The 15,880-nt window shown below is 41.9% G+C and overlaps 1 protein-coding gene across 3 annotated transcripts in view; it reads left to right on the forward strand.

Annotated features, from left to right (window-relative positions):
- Positions 1-331: 331 nt before the first annotated feature.
- pskh1 (protein serine kinase H1) overlaps positions 332-15,880 on the forward strand; it is a 50,974-nt gene continuing 35,425 nt past the window's right edge. Inside the window, exons 1-2 of one of the 3 annotated variants that reach the window (XM_043707097.2) lie at positions 332-476; positions 1,940-2,967. In XM_043707097.2, the coding sequence (XP_043563032.2) occupies positions 2,026-2,967 (942 nt within the window). In that variant the 5' untranslated portion in view covers positions 332-476; positions 1,940-2,025. The other 2 variants (XM_043707098.2, XM_043707099.2) reach the window with 2 other exon arrangements.

Below are 15,880 nucleotides of genomic sequence, written 5' to 3' on the forward strand. Positions count from 1 at the left end.
ACACACGTTTCCCTCCAAGGCACACAGCATCCTGACTTTGATCAACATCACCATCCCTTCAGTGTCACTGAGGCAAAATCTCACATCTCGCTCCCGGACAGCGCTGTGAAGATAGCCCACAAAGACTGCGGCAGTTCGACTTCTGAAAGGCATTAAATACTGGCTGGCCTTGTCCATGCTGCTCGCATTCCCATGAATGGAATATGAAGGTAATATCCAGAGAAGGAGGCCGGCAGGCCGAGTTGACGTTGCTATGACGACCCTCTGAAGCTCCGGCGTGTGGCCGCGCGGAAGTGACGTCATCGCGCACCGGCGTGTGCGTGAGATCAGGCAGAGTTCAGGAGGGCCTTGGGATTTGGAGTGTGTGCAGCTGTGAGGCTGCAGCAGCTTTATCGCGGCCCAGTCTCTCAGGCTGGCATGAGCGCGACCAGGAGTGCAGCAGGGCCTGCTGGAAAAGAGCTTCTGAGCCGAGTCCGGTGAGGGCTGTGGCGGGATCACACTCTGGGGAAGGGTCCGCCCGGGCTACAGGATTCATCTTCCAAAGCGTTAGCTGTGGTTGTGGTGCGAAAGTTTGATCAGTTTTTCAGGTCCACCGACTCTCCTGTCTTTTTTTGACTGCACATCGAAATGATTCACCTTTTAAGCTTTCAAACACCGTATTTCATAATTGCCAATCTCTTCATGAAATGAAAGTCGATTCTTGTTGCGATCGCTTTGGAGGATGTTCTTTCTGACTTGTCAGCAGCAAGTATTGGATTCTTCATTGGGACTGGGACCAGCAGAATATTCCTAGCAGAAATCAAGTGGCGAAATACCATGCAAAGTATGATATTGGCAAGGGAGTACAAGTGGATAAGACTGTAGGCAGTACAAAGGATCGATCAAATATCCCTCATTGTGCATATTCGAAGATCTTTGAAGGTAATAGGACAGGTAGATTATGTAGTCGAGAGGTACATGGGATATTTGCCTTTATTATATTGAGTATAAAAACATAAATATCATGATGGGGCTGTATATAACGTTAGTTAGGCCACAACTGTAACTGGTATACAGTTTTAAAGATGTGATTGCACTGGATGGTGCAGAAGAGATTCACTAGGGTGTTAACCAAGCTGAAGTGACTTCATCTAAGAAGAGAGACTGGATAGGCTGGTGTTGCTTTCCTTAGAGCAGAAAAGGCTGAGGCAGGTGAGATGGATCTGATCTGATGTGCACAGTTCTGAAGGGCATAGACAGGGTAGATATGGAGAAACTTTTCCCCTTAGAGGGGTCATAACTAGGGCCATAGTTTTAAGGAAAAGAGCAGGAGGTTTAGAGGGAATTTGAGGGAAAAAATCACCCAGAAGGTTGTCTGTATCTGGGACTCAGTGCCTAAAAAGGTGGTAGAGGAGAGAACAGTTGAAACATTCAAGTAATAAAATCTCCACAATGTGGAAACAGGCCATTCAGCCCAACAAGTCCACACCAAACCTCTAAAGAGCATCCCACTACACTATCCCTGTAACCTTGCATTTCCTATAGCCAATACACTTAACCTATGCATCCCTGAGCAGTATGGGTAATTTAGGCTCGCTAAGCCACCTAGCTTGCACATCTTTGGACTGTTGGTGGAAACCAGAGCACCCAGCAAAAACCCACAAAGACACAGGGAGAATATGTAAACTCCACACAGACAGTTGTCCAAGGCTGGAATTGAACCTGGGTCGCGAGTGCTGGGTGGTAGCCGTGCTAACCACTGAGCCATCATGCCATACTATTTAGTTGAGAACTTCAATTACCATAGTACAAGACTCTGGGTCAGTTGCAGAAAATAATATTAGAATAAATTGATGTTTGATGACTAGTGTGGAGAGCTGAATGCTCTCTTTCTATAAAAACTCAATGATTCTCTATTAGAAGTGGTTTGAAATTTTTGTTTTGTTTTCTCTTTTGGCAGAGAAAGGGAAACTGTATAAGTGGATGAAAAGAAAGGGAACAATGAACAGAGAAGATGCCTTCCTGGCTCACTAACAACAAAACGTGATGGGCTGTGGGACAAGCAAAGTGCTGCCTGAGCCCCCTAAAAACATTCATTTGGATCTAGTTAAAACTGTGGAACCGTATACTGGCCAACACCATGATAAGTACAAGCACTTTATTAAATATGACGCCATCAAGAGTGGAGGTAAGACAGGCCAGCCACCACCTCATCAGACTAATGTGTACCAGCAAACTGGACACTGGGACCAGCAGAATGATCCTAGAAGAAATAAAGTGGCCAAATATCGTGCAAAGTTTGACCCCAGAGTGACTGCAAAATATGACATCAAGGCACTGATTGGTCGTGGGAGTTTTAGTAGAGTGGTCAGAGTGGAGCACAAGAGCACTAAACAACCTTATGCAATAAAACTGATTGAGACAAAGTACAAGGAAGGCAGAGAAGTGTGTGAATCTGAACTCAACGTCCTCAGGAGAGTGAGACATGCCAATGTTATACAGCTCATTGAAGTATTTGAGACGCAAGAGAGAGTTTATATGGTGATGGAATTAGCAACTGGAGGTGAACTTTTTGACAGGATCATAGCCAAAGGCTCCTTTACTGAAAGAGATGCTACTAGAGTGCTACAAATGGTTCTTGAGGGAGTTAAATATTTGCATATCTTAGGCATTACACATAGAGATCTGAAACCAGAAAATTTGCTGTACTATCACCCAGGTGCTGATTCCAAAATTATGATCACAGACTTTGGATTAGCAAGCACTCGAAAGAAAGGTGATGACTGTCTTATGAAGACCACCTGTGGCACCCCAGAATATATTGCTCCAGAAATTCTTGTGAGGAAGCCTTACACAAATTCTGTTGACATGTGGGCATTGGGTGTGGTGTCCTACATTTTGTTAAGTGGAACTATGCCCTTTGAAGATGATAATCGTACCCGATTATATAGACAGATATTGAAGGGTAAATACAGTTACTCAGGGGAGGTAAGTGACATGAAAACAATGCGTTCTATAAAGTTTTAGAAAGAAGAAAATTCTCAGGAAATTAAATGCATGATTACATCAGCATTATATTGAATAATTTCAATATTGTAATGAAGCCTTTTGTGTTTCTTATCTGTCTGGTATTGTAATCTCTTGGTGGTTATTGCACTCCACAGCGAGCTATAGTAATGATCTTACAAAATTTCTTCTATGATAAGAAATAGAAGCATAATAATGTACCATGAATCCAATACTGAGACCAAGACATTGAGCAAAGTTCATTTCTGCACAAAGATTATCTATCCACTTTAGTGAAGATAGAGAAAAACGTTTGCGATTCACTACTCTTTTGATATTTTGAATGTGAATCACAATTAAACTACTTGTGGCAGAATTTTTGTAGCTCCTTGGAGGTGGTAGTTATGGTCAGGAAATTTAGGAAAAAATATAGCGTTATGGCTCACCCATATGTTGTGCCTCCTTTTACATTTCCCACAGGCTCAGTGCAGAGGTAAGAGGAATATGCCTGGAAACCACGGATGATTGAAGCAGTTATTGATAAATCAATAATTAGTGGGCATTTCTTGAAGAGATTGCAATTTTACTAGCTATGCATGGGGCACCCACTTTGTTGGCAGATCGTCTGGTCAGTTGGTGCTCCTTTGGTCATGGGCTTGCAAAGGCTTTCAAATGGATTCAACTCACTTGTAGAGTGATCCCTGGAATAGTGCTGGGCAGGAGGGATTGGCAGTCAGATGCGTCATCAGTAGCGCATCTCCATCCACATAAAGGTATAAGTGATAACTGTGGGTTCAGCTAGCTCAGTTGGCTAGACAGTTAGACAAATGGCACTGGGGGGTGGCAGTAAAGTCACTATCAAAGCTCATTGAAACTTTAAAGCCTTTCCTGAGAGCTGGAGAGTCACTCCTGAGGAACAGTGCAACATATTGCAAGAAGACAGGAGTAAACTTTGCAGAATTGACATACAAGTAACAAATTAATTGGGTGATACTAAATGATACTAAACCCCAAGCGTATACCTACATGGGACGAATGAAAATCCTTGAAAAGAGAAGGCTGAGGGTTTTACCCTGAGGGTCGTTAAAATTCCAATGAGCTTTGATAGTGACTTTACTTGTGGAGAAGAGCAAATCCAAGGACCATCAAAGAAGATAGCCACCAAAATTTCAAGTAGGGATTTCTTGGGAAACTTTTTTTTTAACCGAGAGACTGACAAAAATATGGAACTTCCTATCACAGGAAGCAGTTGAAGTGAATGGTAAATGTTATGAACCCCATTTTTTTGTTACTGGAAAAGTCAGATCCTAGACTTGATAGAATAGTTTTTTTTTAGCTGGAATCCCCTATATAATGCCTTGATAGGTTTCAGACTAGAATTGCTGCTAGCTTCTTCCTGGAGCTACCTTGCACTGCTTAAATGGACGCTACTTTAAATAACCTCTTCAGGGTTTTATCTCAACACTTCTGATTTGGAATTAACGTTTTGCTCTTCATTTTAAAGTAACCTTGTTTGCTTTAAAGCCTTTCCTTCTCAGGAGCACGTTTCTACGTAGCCATCCTTTTCCAAGGACTTTCTAGTTCTGTTCTGCAGTATCAAAGTGAAACTACATATCTTTCTCTCTCAGCAATGGGCATTTGCCTTAAGAAAACAATTTCTAGAACTCTCCAACAAACCTTGAGGCCCCATTATTTATAATGCTGAGTCGCAACACAATCTAAATGAACAAAAATCCATTAACAGTGCACAAAACCCATTCAATTTGAAGCCAGGTTTCAAAAAATGTTTTTAAAGGAAATCACTATGCTGACAGAAATGCGTGCAAGTTAATTATTAACTGCTGACATACAGATAACGCTCTGGAAAATAACTGTCAAACCAGAAAAATCTGAACACTCATCAAATAACATTAAGAATTATGCATGTTTAAATCTCACCATTTACATCATAGATGCATTTGAGGGACACCAAGTTAAACCTATGAAAGAGAAAGGAAACTTATTGGCTCATGAGATGCAGATATTACTGGCAAGGCCAATATTTACTGCCCTTGAGAAGGTGATGAACCACTCCAGTCCTACTAATCGTACACTTCTAATGGTGTTATACTGAGAATTCTAGGATCATGATCTGCCAACAATGACAATGTTATAAAGTTCTGAATCAGGATGTTGTGTGACTTGCTGGGGAATTTGCGGGTAATGTTGTTTCTAAACACTTGTGGCTCTTTATCTCCTGGGAAGTAGAAGTCACAGGTTTGGAAGATGCTGCCAAAGAAATGTTAGTGTTGCTGTGTTGCACCTTTTAGCTGGTACACATTGAACTAACTCTTCAAGTATAATATGTATGAGCCAAATTGCATTTGTTTAATGAATTTCATTTTGAAATTACATTGTTAATCAAGGAAGCAATCTATGTTTTTTAACATTCATAAATATTTAAAACTTGAAGGTAATGTCAGAACATGTCTGGTACTTGAGTGATTGCACACTTTTCTGGAGATTGAATTGAGTTTCGGATTGAGTGACCCTTCCTTGGATATCATCTGGGGACACCTTTGGGAGGATGAGGTTTCCTTTGGAAATATTAAAAGTAAGCATGAAGTGTATAGTATAAGAAAACGGATAAGCATATTAACTGTCAAGCTCATTGGAGCTCTCAAAGGGCTCGTCAAAAGCGACTGTCAAAGGTAAGTGTCAAAAGGACTTAACAAAAGTAACTTCCAAAGGGTACAGTTTAGTATCAAAACATTTTAAACTCCAGCTCTTTAAGCCTTTGAAAATATGACTCGAATAACGTTTCCAAAAGAATTGTTTGCTGTCTCATTCTTCCTAATCCTGATGGTTTCACAATTGTTAATTTTCACAGTTGGATGCCAGACATTTCAGTTTAATTGACAGTTTCAAGTGCTTTCAGACTTTTTGATGTGGGACTAGGAATCCCAATGTTTCTTGTTATAAAGGATTATGCAGTTGAATGGAATGTTGTTGTTGTAAGAGATTAAGTAGTTGAAGCGAGTTAAATGTAGTAAATGTTTTTATGAATTGGTTTTTAAAAACTAAAGTCTACAACAGATACTTGCATGGGCTTCTGAAGTGAATACTGGATGAGTTGCCATGCTAAGTGGTTACGGCAAAGGATAGTATAGGCTAGTATGAGTTGACACTAAGTTATCAAGGCTATAAGGGCAATGACTTGGGCAACAGGCATTGGTTGCCATGGAGAATATGGTTGGTAAAAGGGCTGATCAAAATCAGAACTTGATATCGAGGGCTGAATGGTCAGAGAGGGTGAGTGGAGAGACACAAGTTAGAATGGAGGCTGAGATTTGTAAAAGGAATATGCATGTGGTGTATGAAGGACACAGGTTGGACTGGGCTTACTGGGTGACTGGGCATTGGTTGCAACGGAGGAATGTTGGAATGGAGGATATGCGATGGGATGGATGGGCACGTGGAGTCTGTGTGTCATGCAGGCAAAGGGGGATTGATGTGAGGATGAAGGTTGTAACGAAATATTATGCTTTATTCATTTAAAAGTTTGGCTGCATTACCTTAGTGAGGAGAAAGTGAGGTCTGCAGATGCTGGAGATCAGAGCTGAAAATGTGTTGCTGGAAAAGCGCAGCAGGTCAGGCAGCATCCAGGGAACAGAAGAATCGACGTTTCGGGCATAAGCCCTTCTTCAGGAATCACTTACCTTAGTGAGGCCTTGTGCACAGCCAGCTCCTACATCCAACACTCTCTGCATTTGTTTTAGGGTGGGCTGGTCAGACACCCAGGGAACCATGCTACCCTAGAACAATATCTCTAGCTTCTGTGTACTTTCTCCTGTGTTAGTTCAGTAGAGCTGGAAAATGTCCTGAACCAGGAACAAAAATTCCATCTGGAATCTAGCTTGAGCTATTCAAGTTCTTTTGGATCTTGGTCACCTAAGGTATTCACTGGTGTAGACCATTCAAACCTTCTAACCGTCTCTGCCATTTGATATGATCATAGCTGATCTGATTGTTATTTAACTTTCCTCCCTACCCCCAATTCTTTTTGACTCATTTGTGAGTGAAGAATATATCTATCTCACTCATAAAAATATTCAATGCCTCCTCTCTGGGAAGAGAGTTTTACTGATTACAATCTTTATTAGAAGAAAAATTAAGAATTGTAGTTTGACAGCTTTCTCCTGGAGATACTTGTATCCATGTTATTTTTTTATATTTAATATCCACTGCTCAAACAGTCCTACAGTCCATCATTATCCTAAAGGACAGAGATCGCTTGGGCTCCTTTATTCTGCCTGACTCTCCAATCTGAAAAAACAGTAGAGTGTTTTGGGTAGAGTTAAGAGTAGCAAGGGGCTGATAACATTGGAGAGAGTGAATTACCGGAGTACTAATGTAGGACACAGTATAAATCAGGAAATTAGAGGTGCCTTGAACAAGGGGGATGCAGTAATCATAGGGTTCAAAATCTATGTTTAGATTGGTACTTATTAGATTTACCCAATGCTATGGGGGAAGAATTCTTGGAATGTGTTCAAGGTAGCTTTCTGGATCAATATGGTGAGGAACCAGCTAGGGCACAGGCTATTTTAGATCTAGTATTATCCAATGAGAAAGGGATAATTGATAATATTATAAAATAAGTTTTTGGCAATTGTAATCATAGTATGATGGAATTTTTTCTTTAAATTTGAGAAGGATATAGATAAATCTGAAACTAAAGTCTCAAATCTAATCACTGGCAATTGTGAAAGTGTGAAGAGGAAATTGACTGGGTGGATTGGAAGAATGCATTTGGTGGCTGCTAGGCAAAGGCTAGTATTTAAAGAACATTGGTTAGACCATGTTGGAATATTGCGTGCAATTCTGGTCTCCTTCCTATTGGAAAGATGTTGTGAAACTTGAAAGGGTTCAGAAAAGATTTACAAGGATGTTGCCAGGGTTGGAGGATTTGAGCTATAGGGAGAGGCTGAACAGACTGTGGCTGTTTTCCCTGGAGCGTCAGAGGCTGAGGGGTGACCTTATAGATGTTTACAAAATTATGAGGGGCATGGATAGGATAAATAGGCAAAATCTTTTCCCTGGGGTCAGGATGTCCAGAACTTGAGGGCATAGGTTTAGGGTGAGGGGAAAGATATCTAAGAGACCTAAGGGGAACTTTTTCACACAGAGGGTGGTACGTGTATAGAATGACCTGCCAGAGGAAGTGGTGGAGGTTGGTACAATTGCAACATTTAAGAGGCATTTGGATAGGTATATGAATAGGAAGGGTTTGGTGGGATATGGGCCGGGTGCTGGAAGGTGGGACTAGACTGGGTTGGGATATCTGGTCGGCATGGACGGGTTGGACCGAAGGGTCAGTTTCCATGCTGTACATCTCTATGACTATGACTATACTTCCGATAAAGCAAAAATACTCATCAGGCAACATGAGAGAGCCATGATTAACAAGGGAAGTTAAAGATAATATTAGATCAAATGAGGCTTGTAAAGTTGCCAAAAGAAGGTTTAAGTCTGATGGGGGGAAAATGTTAGCATTTGGATAAGGAAGGCCAAGAAATTGATAAAAAGAATAGAATATGAATGTGAAATACCAAGAGACAAAAATGGATTGATATGAATTTATTATAGCAGATAGAGAAATGAGACAAAAGCTAATTAAGTATTTTGCCTCTGTCTTCTCCGAGGAAGACACCAGAAATTTCCATGAAATAATTAAGACCCAAGGGTCCAGTGAGAGTGTTGAACTGAAAGAAGCAATAGTTTCTCCAATACTATTACTTTTTTTTAACTGGGAGTTGATAAATCCCCAGGAATCAAAAAATGAAAAAAGCTACAGAGATGGTGGATGCATTGATAATTATCTTCCAAAATTTTATTGATTCTGCAGCAGTGCCTGGAATTGAGAAGATTGGAGGGGAAGGGAGAGAAAAAACCGGGAAACTACAAATCTGTGAGGCTGAAATCTGTAGTGAGAGAAAAATCTTTTAAAAGGGATGAGATTACTGGATATTGAAAAATAACTGTATGATTAAGCAGAATCTGCGTTGAATCATGAAGGGAAAATCATGTTTGACACTCTTGATGGTTTTTTTGAGGACTAATGGAATCAATAAGGGGGTAACCAGTTGAAGTGTTGAATTTGGATTTTCGGAAGGCTTTTAATAAACTATACAGAAGGGTATTGAAGCAAAATTAAACCAAATTAGTTTGGGGGTGATATGTAAACATGGATTAAAGATTGGTTAAAAGGCAGAAAATAGTAGGAATAAATGTGTCATTCTCAGGTTGACATGCTATGACCAGTGGGGTGCCACAAGCAGCAGTGCTCGGCTCCCAACTGTTCAAGATATATATCCATGATTAGGATGTGGGGGCCATTGTAATATTTACGTTTTCAGATGATATAAAACTAGGTATGAGTTGCGAGAAGGATGCAAAGAGGCTTCAAGGAGATTTAGACAGCCTGAAAGAATGCACAAGTGCATGGAAGATGGGGTGTAGTGCAGACAAGTGTGTGGTTATTCACTTTCTTAAAGAGTGAGGGATTGTATCATTGTCCAGAGGGGTCTAGATAACTTTGTCCACAAGTTATTGAAAGCAAGCTTGAAGGCAAGTGACAACTTGGCCTTTGTTGCAAAAGGGCTATAGGGGCACAATCTGCAGTTTTGGTCTCCTTACTTGAGGAAGGATATACCTGCCACAGAGAGTGCAGCAGATGTACACCAGACTGATTCTTGGGATGGTGGGACTGTCCTATGAGAAGAGACTGAGTCTGTATATTCTCTGGAGTTTACTAAAATAACCATAGTGTCCCTTACTCCAACTGATTAAAAGACCTCAAAACCGTGAAGCTTTTTGCTTCTTTCACTGTATCTTCTATGTTCTTTCCTTTCTCCAATGAAGTGAAGAATTAAAAATCCAAGCCTTGTTCAACCTATTACCACTAACTGAATTATTTAATTTTCCGTTAAGTTATTTAATCTTTTTTTCTAAATAAAGAAGCAAGCTGTTTGGATTTGTTGTCTTGCCTTAATGGAATGTTATTTTTATCACTGCTGTCAATATGGCATTTCCCCCCCACCCTTCCCTTCCCCCTCTTGGCCCCATCCGTTGCATGTCTGTGCCTTGTTTTATATGAATGCCAAAGAAGTTGTGTGCAGTTCTAAATTTGTGGTGATCTATCATGTTTAGCGGTTTAAGCACTAAAGCTGATGCATAGTTTGTGTCCCAGCACAATATGTCTGTCTCAACTGGTTAAATTTCCTTTGATCAAGTCCTGAAGATATAGCTTTCTCAAGTGTTTGACAATTCTTTGTATACAGATTCCCAAATACATTCCTTGTATTAATGCAGAAATTAATCTGTAAAATTTATAACTAGATTATTTTTTCTATGCACGTTTCAGGTCTTGGCTCCCCAGCCAAAATCCTGGTATAATATATTTTTGTTATCATTTTATTCTTATGCTATATACATTTTGAAATCATAGATTAGTGCAGTATGAATTTTATTTTTGAGATTTGTACCCCTATATCAGTGGGAACTTTCTTGACCCTTTCACCTCATGATACGGATAAGGAAAGAAACAGAAGTAGATTACCTTATCATCCACAGTGCATAACTTGTGTATGGAAAAAGATGCTTGTACAAATGATTGTTAAACATTGCAAGGACTTCTGCCTTCTTTAATTTTACTTTGAGCTATATGTTAATTGCTTAACATTGTTTTCAAACTAACCTTTATTGTAAATGGTATTACTGGAGACTGTCTAGAAGATTGGGCATATGCTGATTATGGATGAGATGTGAGGATTTCTGTAATCTTACACATTTTTTTAACCTACACTCTGGTTCTGCTCTTCATGTAGAATCAAGTTTTACATTTCAGGGTGAAGACAAAATTGTAAGTATATTTTGGTTGTAGCTTCAGTTTTTAACTTTCATAACATTATATCACAAATTTTCCCATCATCTGTCAGTTATTAGTAGTACTCTTGCACTCTAGAAGGATTTACAGTGTTCTTTGATTGCAATATGTTTGCTGATTTCTGCAATGTGCATCTGATTCCAACCATGTTATTGAGGGCAGTATAGAATAAGGGCTGTTTTTTTCTCTCATTATTCATTTACAAAACATGGGCATCACTGGCTGGGTCAGCATTTATTGCACAATCCTTAATTGCCCTTGTGAAGCTGTTGGTGAACTGCCTTTTTGAACTGCCGTAGTCCTTGGTCAGTAGGTACATCCACAGTACAGTCAGGATGGAAAGTATTGAAGCTTGTACAAATGAGCCACTCAAGTCATTTAGTCATTGTCAGTGACTAAGTGCAGATTACCTGTATAGATTTTAAGAAAATATGGAACATGGTCCTAAGGGAAATCTTTTTAGCAACTGCGAAGAGTGAGCCTTGGTGCCTGTGCTGTAGGTAGTTTCCTGGGAATGTTGCTATGCTGTAGGAATGATTCCATGTGAAGACAAGTCACCAATTTCCTTAAATAAATAAAGCGTTCACAAACAAATTCAAGGGGCCCTGGTAAGCATGTTGTTATTGAAATCTTGGACTTCAATAGGCAGAAACTGCTAAGGCTGGGTTTAGAAGGTGAAATTTAGCACTGTAGGTTTGAATTTAGCAGTAATATAGTTAACAAATTCTCAATAGACTAATGCCAGTAAGTCTCATTTTTTACAATTTATTCTTTTGAAGCGGTTGATTATGGTTGGCAGGATGGAACAATGAGCAAGCAGAGCTCTGTGCAGTTGAGTTTTAAAATTTGTGAAGCCCAGCAATGATGTCATTGGAGAAATCTAAAACAATATATACAAATTAACAGTAACATTGCCATGAGTGACAAACTTGGTAACAGCCCTTTTCCAGCTGTAAATGTTCATGTCAAGAGCAATAACATTTGTAGATTAGCCACATATTTATAATACATCAAGTTATAGCTTACAGGTGTAAAAGGTTGGTGGTTTTTAAAAGCTTGCAAAAGCCTGCCAATGTTGCCAGTTCAATAAATGGAACTGCTTATTAGCTTTCTAATAGTGTTCCAGAGTTAGTAGTTTGGAGGGTTCTATTAGTTTGAATTATGGAAAACTTTCTTGCATGTGGGAGGAAATACAAAATGATGCATTGCTGTGATTTCATTACTGGAAGCACTGTATTGACTGTGACAATTAAAGGTAAAGTCACTATAGTCTAACCAGACTGTCTGGCTGCTAACTCATTAAGGAGAGAGACTACTAGTGGTGGTTTAACCTGAGGGTCAGCACACCTCAGACCAGGAGAGAGAGTGAGAGGGAGAGTCCTTCATGGTAACCTTAGTCGGTGAGGGAATTGAACCCACACTGGCCTTACTGCATTGGAAGCCAGTTATCCAGCCAACTGAGCTAACTGATGAAGAATCGACTTGCTCTGTATCATTTGTCATAGCCACCTGAAATTATTGATCCGGGTTTATTGAAAAATTACAGTGTGACCAGTGAGCTCTGATATCTTGTGAGATGGTGGAATTTCCCTACAGAAAGTTGCTGATCTGCGATGCATTATTATGAAAGTTGAAATCTTTCTATTTGTTGTCTTGTTGCTTGTGGTAACTTCTGTATATGCACTGCTTGTACATGCACCTTGAGCGCAATTAGAGACTAACGCTTTCTTCGTTTCATTTAATTCATTTAGCACTAACCTCTTGTGCCATTTTTGTGGGTCTGTCTGTTGTATTTCAGTTTAATTATTCCTTCTTTTATTTTAGTTCCTAACCTTTTCTCCAAATAGATGAAGCAAATGCGCTGAGATCTCTCAGTTCTGTCTCCAGTGTAGTTATCCACAATACTATCTATCCGACAGTTTCTGAAATCTGTTTTAAAAGCAATGTGTATTTAGAAGAACTCACGAATCAGCTTCCTGAAATGACTAGGAACGTTGTGTTTGTTACTGTGAAGCAAGATATTCCAAAAATGATTTTTCCTACACTAGTCTGGTAAAATCTATATTCTTTGAAATAGGTGCAACATATAATTTGGTAATGAACTATTCCCCAAGCATTGGGAAACTTATAGTTAAAAGACATGCTCTGCAATGTTTGGAGAGCCTTTTTCTTCATATATCTCAGGAATCAAGGGAATTTGATTCCATAATCCTGTTTCTCTCTATCTTGATTTTCTTTTATTCCTTATTCTCACCTACCTCTTTCAGCACTTAAGACCGCAAGACCATTGGTAGGAGCAGAATTAGTCCATTTGGCCCTGTTAAATCTCCTTCATCATTTGAGCATGGCTGCTATGTTTCTCAGCCCCATTCTCCTACCTTCTCGCCATAACCCTTGATTCCCTTACTCAACAAGAACAGCACAGAAACAGACCCTTTGGTCCAACTCCTCCATGATGAACATAATCCCAACTAAACTAGTCTCACTTGCCTGCTGCTAGCCCACATCTCTCCAAACCTTTCCTATTAATGTATTTGTCCAAATGTCTTTTAAATGTCCATCACTTCCTCAGGGAGTTCATTCCACACGTGAATCACCCTGTGTATTTAAACAAATGTGCCTCTTATGCCTTTTTAAAATATCTCTCCCCTCAGCTTAATAAAGTGCCCCCAGTCTTGAAATTCTCCATCTTGGGGAAAAGATGACTACTATCAACTCTAGGTAAAAACAATGACTGCAGATGCTGGAAACCAGATTCTGGATCAGTGGTGCTGGAAGAGCACAGCAATTCAGGCAGCATCCGAGGACAGGCAAAATCGACGTTTCGGGCAAAAGCCCTTCATCAGGAATAAAGGCAGAGAGCCTGAAGCATGGAGGAGGGTGGGGGTGGGGAGAGAGTAGCATAGAGTACAATAGGTCAGTGGGGAAGGAGATGAAGGTGATAGGTCAGGGAAGAGAGGGTGGAGTGGATAGGTGGAAAAGGAGCTGGGCAGGTCGGACAAGTCCGGACAAGTCGAGTTGCTGGAGGTTAGAAACTAGGATGAGGTGGGGGAAGGGGAAATGAGGAAACTGTTGAAATCCACATTGATGCCCTGGGGTTGAAGTGTTCCGAGGCGGAAGATGAAGCGTTCTTCCTCCAGGCGTCTGGTGGTGAGGGAGCGGCGGTGGAGGAGGCCCAGGACCTCCATATCCTCGGCAGAGTGGGAGGGGGAGTTGAAATGTTGAGCCACTGGGCGATTTGGTTGATTGATGCGGGTATCTCTGAGATGTTCCCTAAAGCGCTCTGCTAGGAGGCGCCCAGTCTCCCCAATGTAGAGGGGTCCGCATCGGGAGCAACGGATACAATAGATGATATTAGTGGATGTGCAGGTAAAACTTTGATGGATGTGGAAGGCTCCTTTAGGGCCTTGGATGGAGGTGAGGGAGGAGGTGTGGGCACAGGTTTTACAGTTCCTGCGGTGGCAGGGGAAAGTGCCAGGATGGGAGGGTGGGTCGTAGGGGGGCGTGGACCTGACCAGGTAGTCATGGAGGGAACGGTCTTTGCGGAAGGCGGAGAGGGGTGGGGAGGGAAATATATCCCTGGTGGTGGGGTCTGTTTGGAGGTGGCGGAAATGTCGGTGGATGATTTGGTTTATGCGAAGGTTGGTAGGGTGGAAGGTGAGCACCAGGGGCGTTCTGTCCTTGTTGCGGTTGGAGGGGTTGGGTCTGAGGGCGGAGGTGCGGGATGTGGATGAGATGAGTTGGACGGCGGAGGCGGTAAATTTAATCCATCCCGTATTCCCAATCCTCTTCCCACCCTACCTCTTGCAAAAATGCCATCCCGTATTCCCAATTCCTCCGCCTCCGCCATATCTGCTCCCAGGAGGAGCGGTTCCACCATAGAACACACCAGATGGCCTCCTTCTTTAGAGACCGCAATTTCCCTTCCCACGTGGTTAAAGATGCCCTCCAACGCATCTCATCCACATCCCGCACCTCCGCCCTCAGACCCAACCCCTCCAACCGCAACAAGGACAGAACGCCCCTGGTGCTCACCTTCCACCCTACCAACCTTCGCATAAACCAAATCATCCGCCGACATTTCCGCCACCTCCAAACAGACCCCACCACCAGGGATATATTTCCCTCCCCACCCCTCTCCGCCTTCCGCAAAGACCGTTCCCTCCATGACTACCTGGTCAGGTCCACGCCCCCCTACGACCCACCTTCCCATCCTGGCACTTTCCCCTGCCACCGCAGGAACTGTAAAACCTGTGCCCACACCTCCCTCACCTCCATCCAAGGCCCTAAAGGAGCCTTCCACATCCATCAAAGTTTTACCTGCACATCCACTAATATCATCTATTGTATCCGTTGCTCCCGATGCGGTCTCCTCTACATTGGGGAGACTGGGCGCCTCCTAGCAGAGCGCTTTAGGGAACATCTCAGAGACACCCGCATCAATCAACCAAATCGCCCAGTGGCTCAACATTTCAACTCCCCCTCCGCCGAGGATATGGAGGTCCTGGGCCGCCTCCACCGCCGCTCCCTCACCACCAGACGCCTGGAGGAAGAACGCCTCATCTTCCGCCTCGGAACACTTCAACCCCAGGGCATCAATGTGGATTTCAACAGCTTCCTCATTTCCCCTTCCCCCACCTCATCCTAGTTTCTAACCTCCAGCAACTCGACTTGTCCGGACTTGTCCGACCTGCCCAGCTCCTTTTCCACCTATCCACTCCACCCTCTCCTTCCCCACTGACCTATTGTACTCTATGCTACTCTCTCCCCACCCCCACCCTCCTCTAGCTTATCTCTCCATGCTTCAGGCTCTCTGCCTTTATTCCTGATGAAGGGCTTTTGCCCGAAACGTCGATTTTGCCTGTCCTCGGATGCTGCCTGAATTGCTGTGCTCTTCCAGCACCACTGATCCAGAACCTACTATCAACTCTAACTATACCTGATATTATTTAATGAACTTGTACTAGG

This window comes from Chiloscyllium plagiosum, unplaced genomic scaffold, assembly GCF_037043375.1.
Source record: "Chiloscyllium plagiosum isolate Xiang-an unplaced genomic scaffold, Cpla_swu_hap1 HiC_scaffold_17, whole genome shotgun sequence".
Lineage (NCBI taxonomy): Eukaryota > Metazoa > Chordata > Chondrichthyes > Orectolobiformes > Hemiscylliidae > Chiloscyllium > Chiloscyllium plagiosum.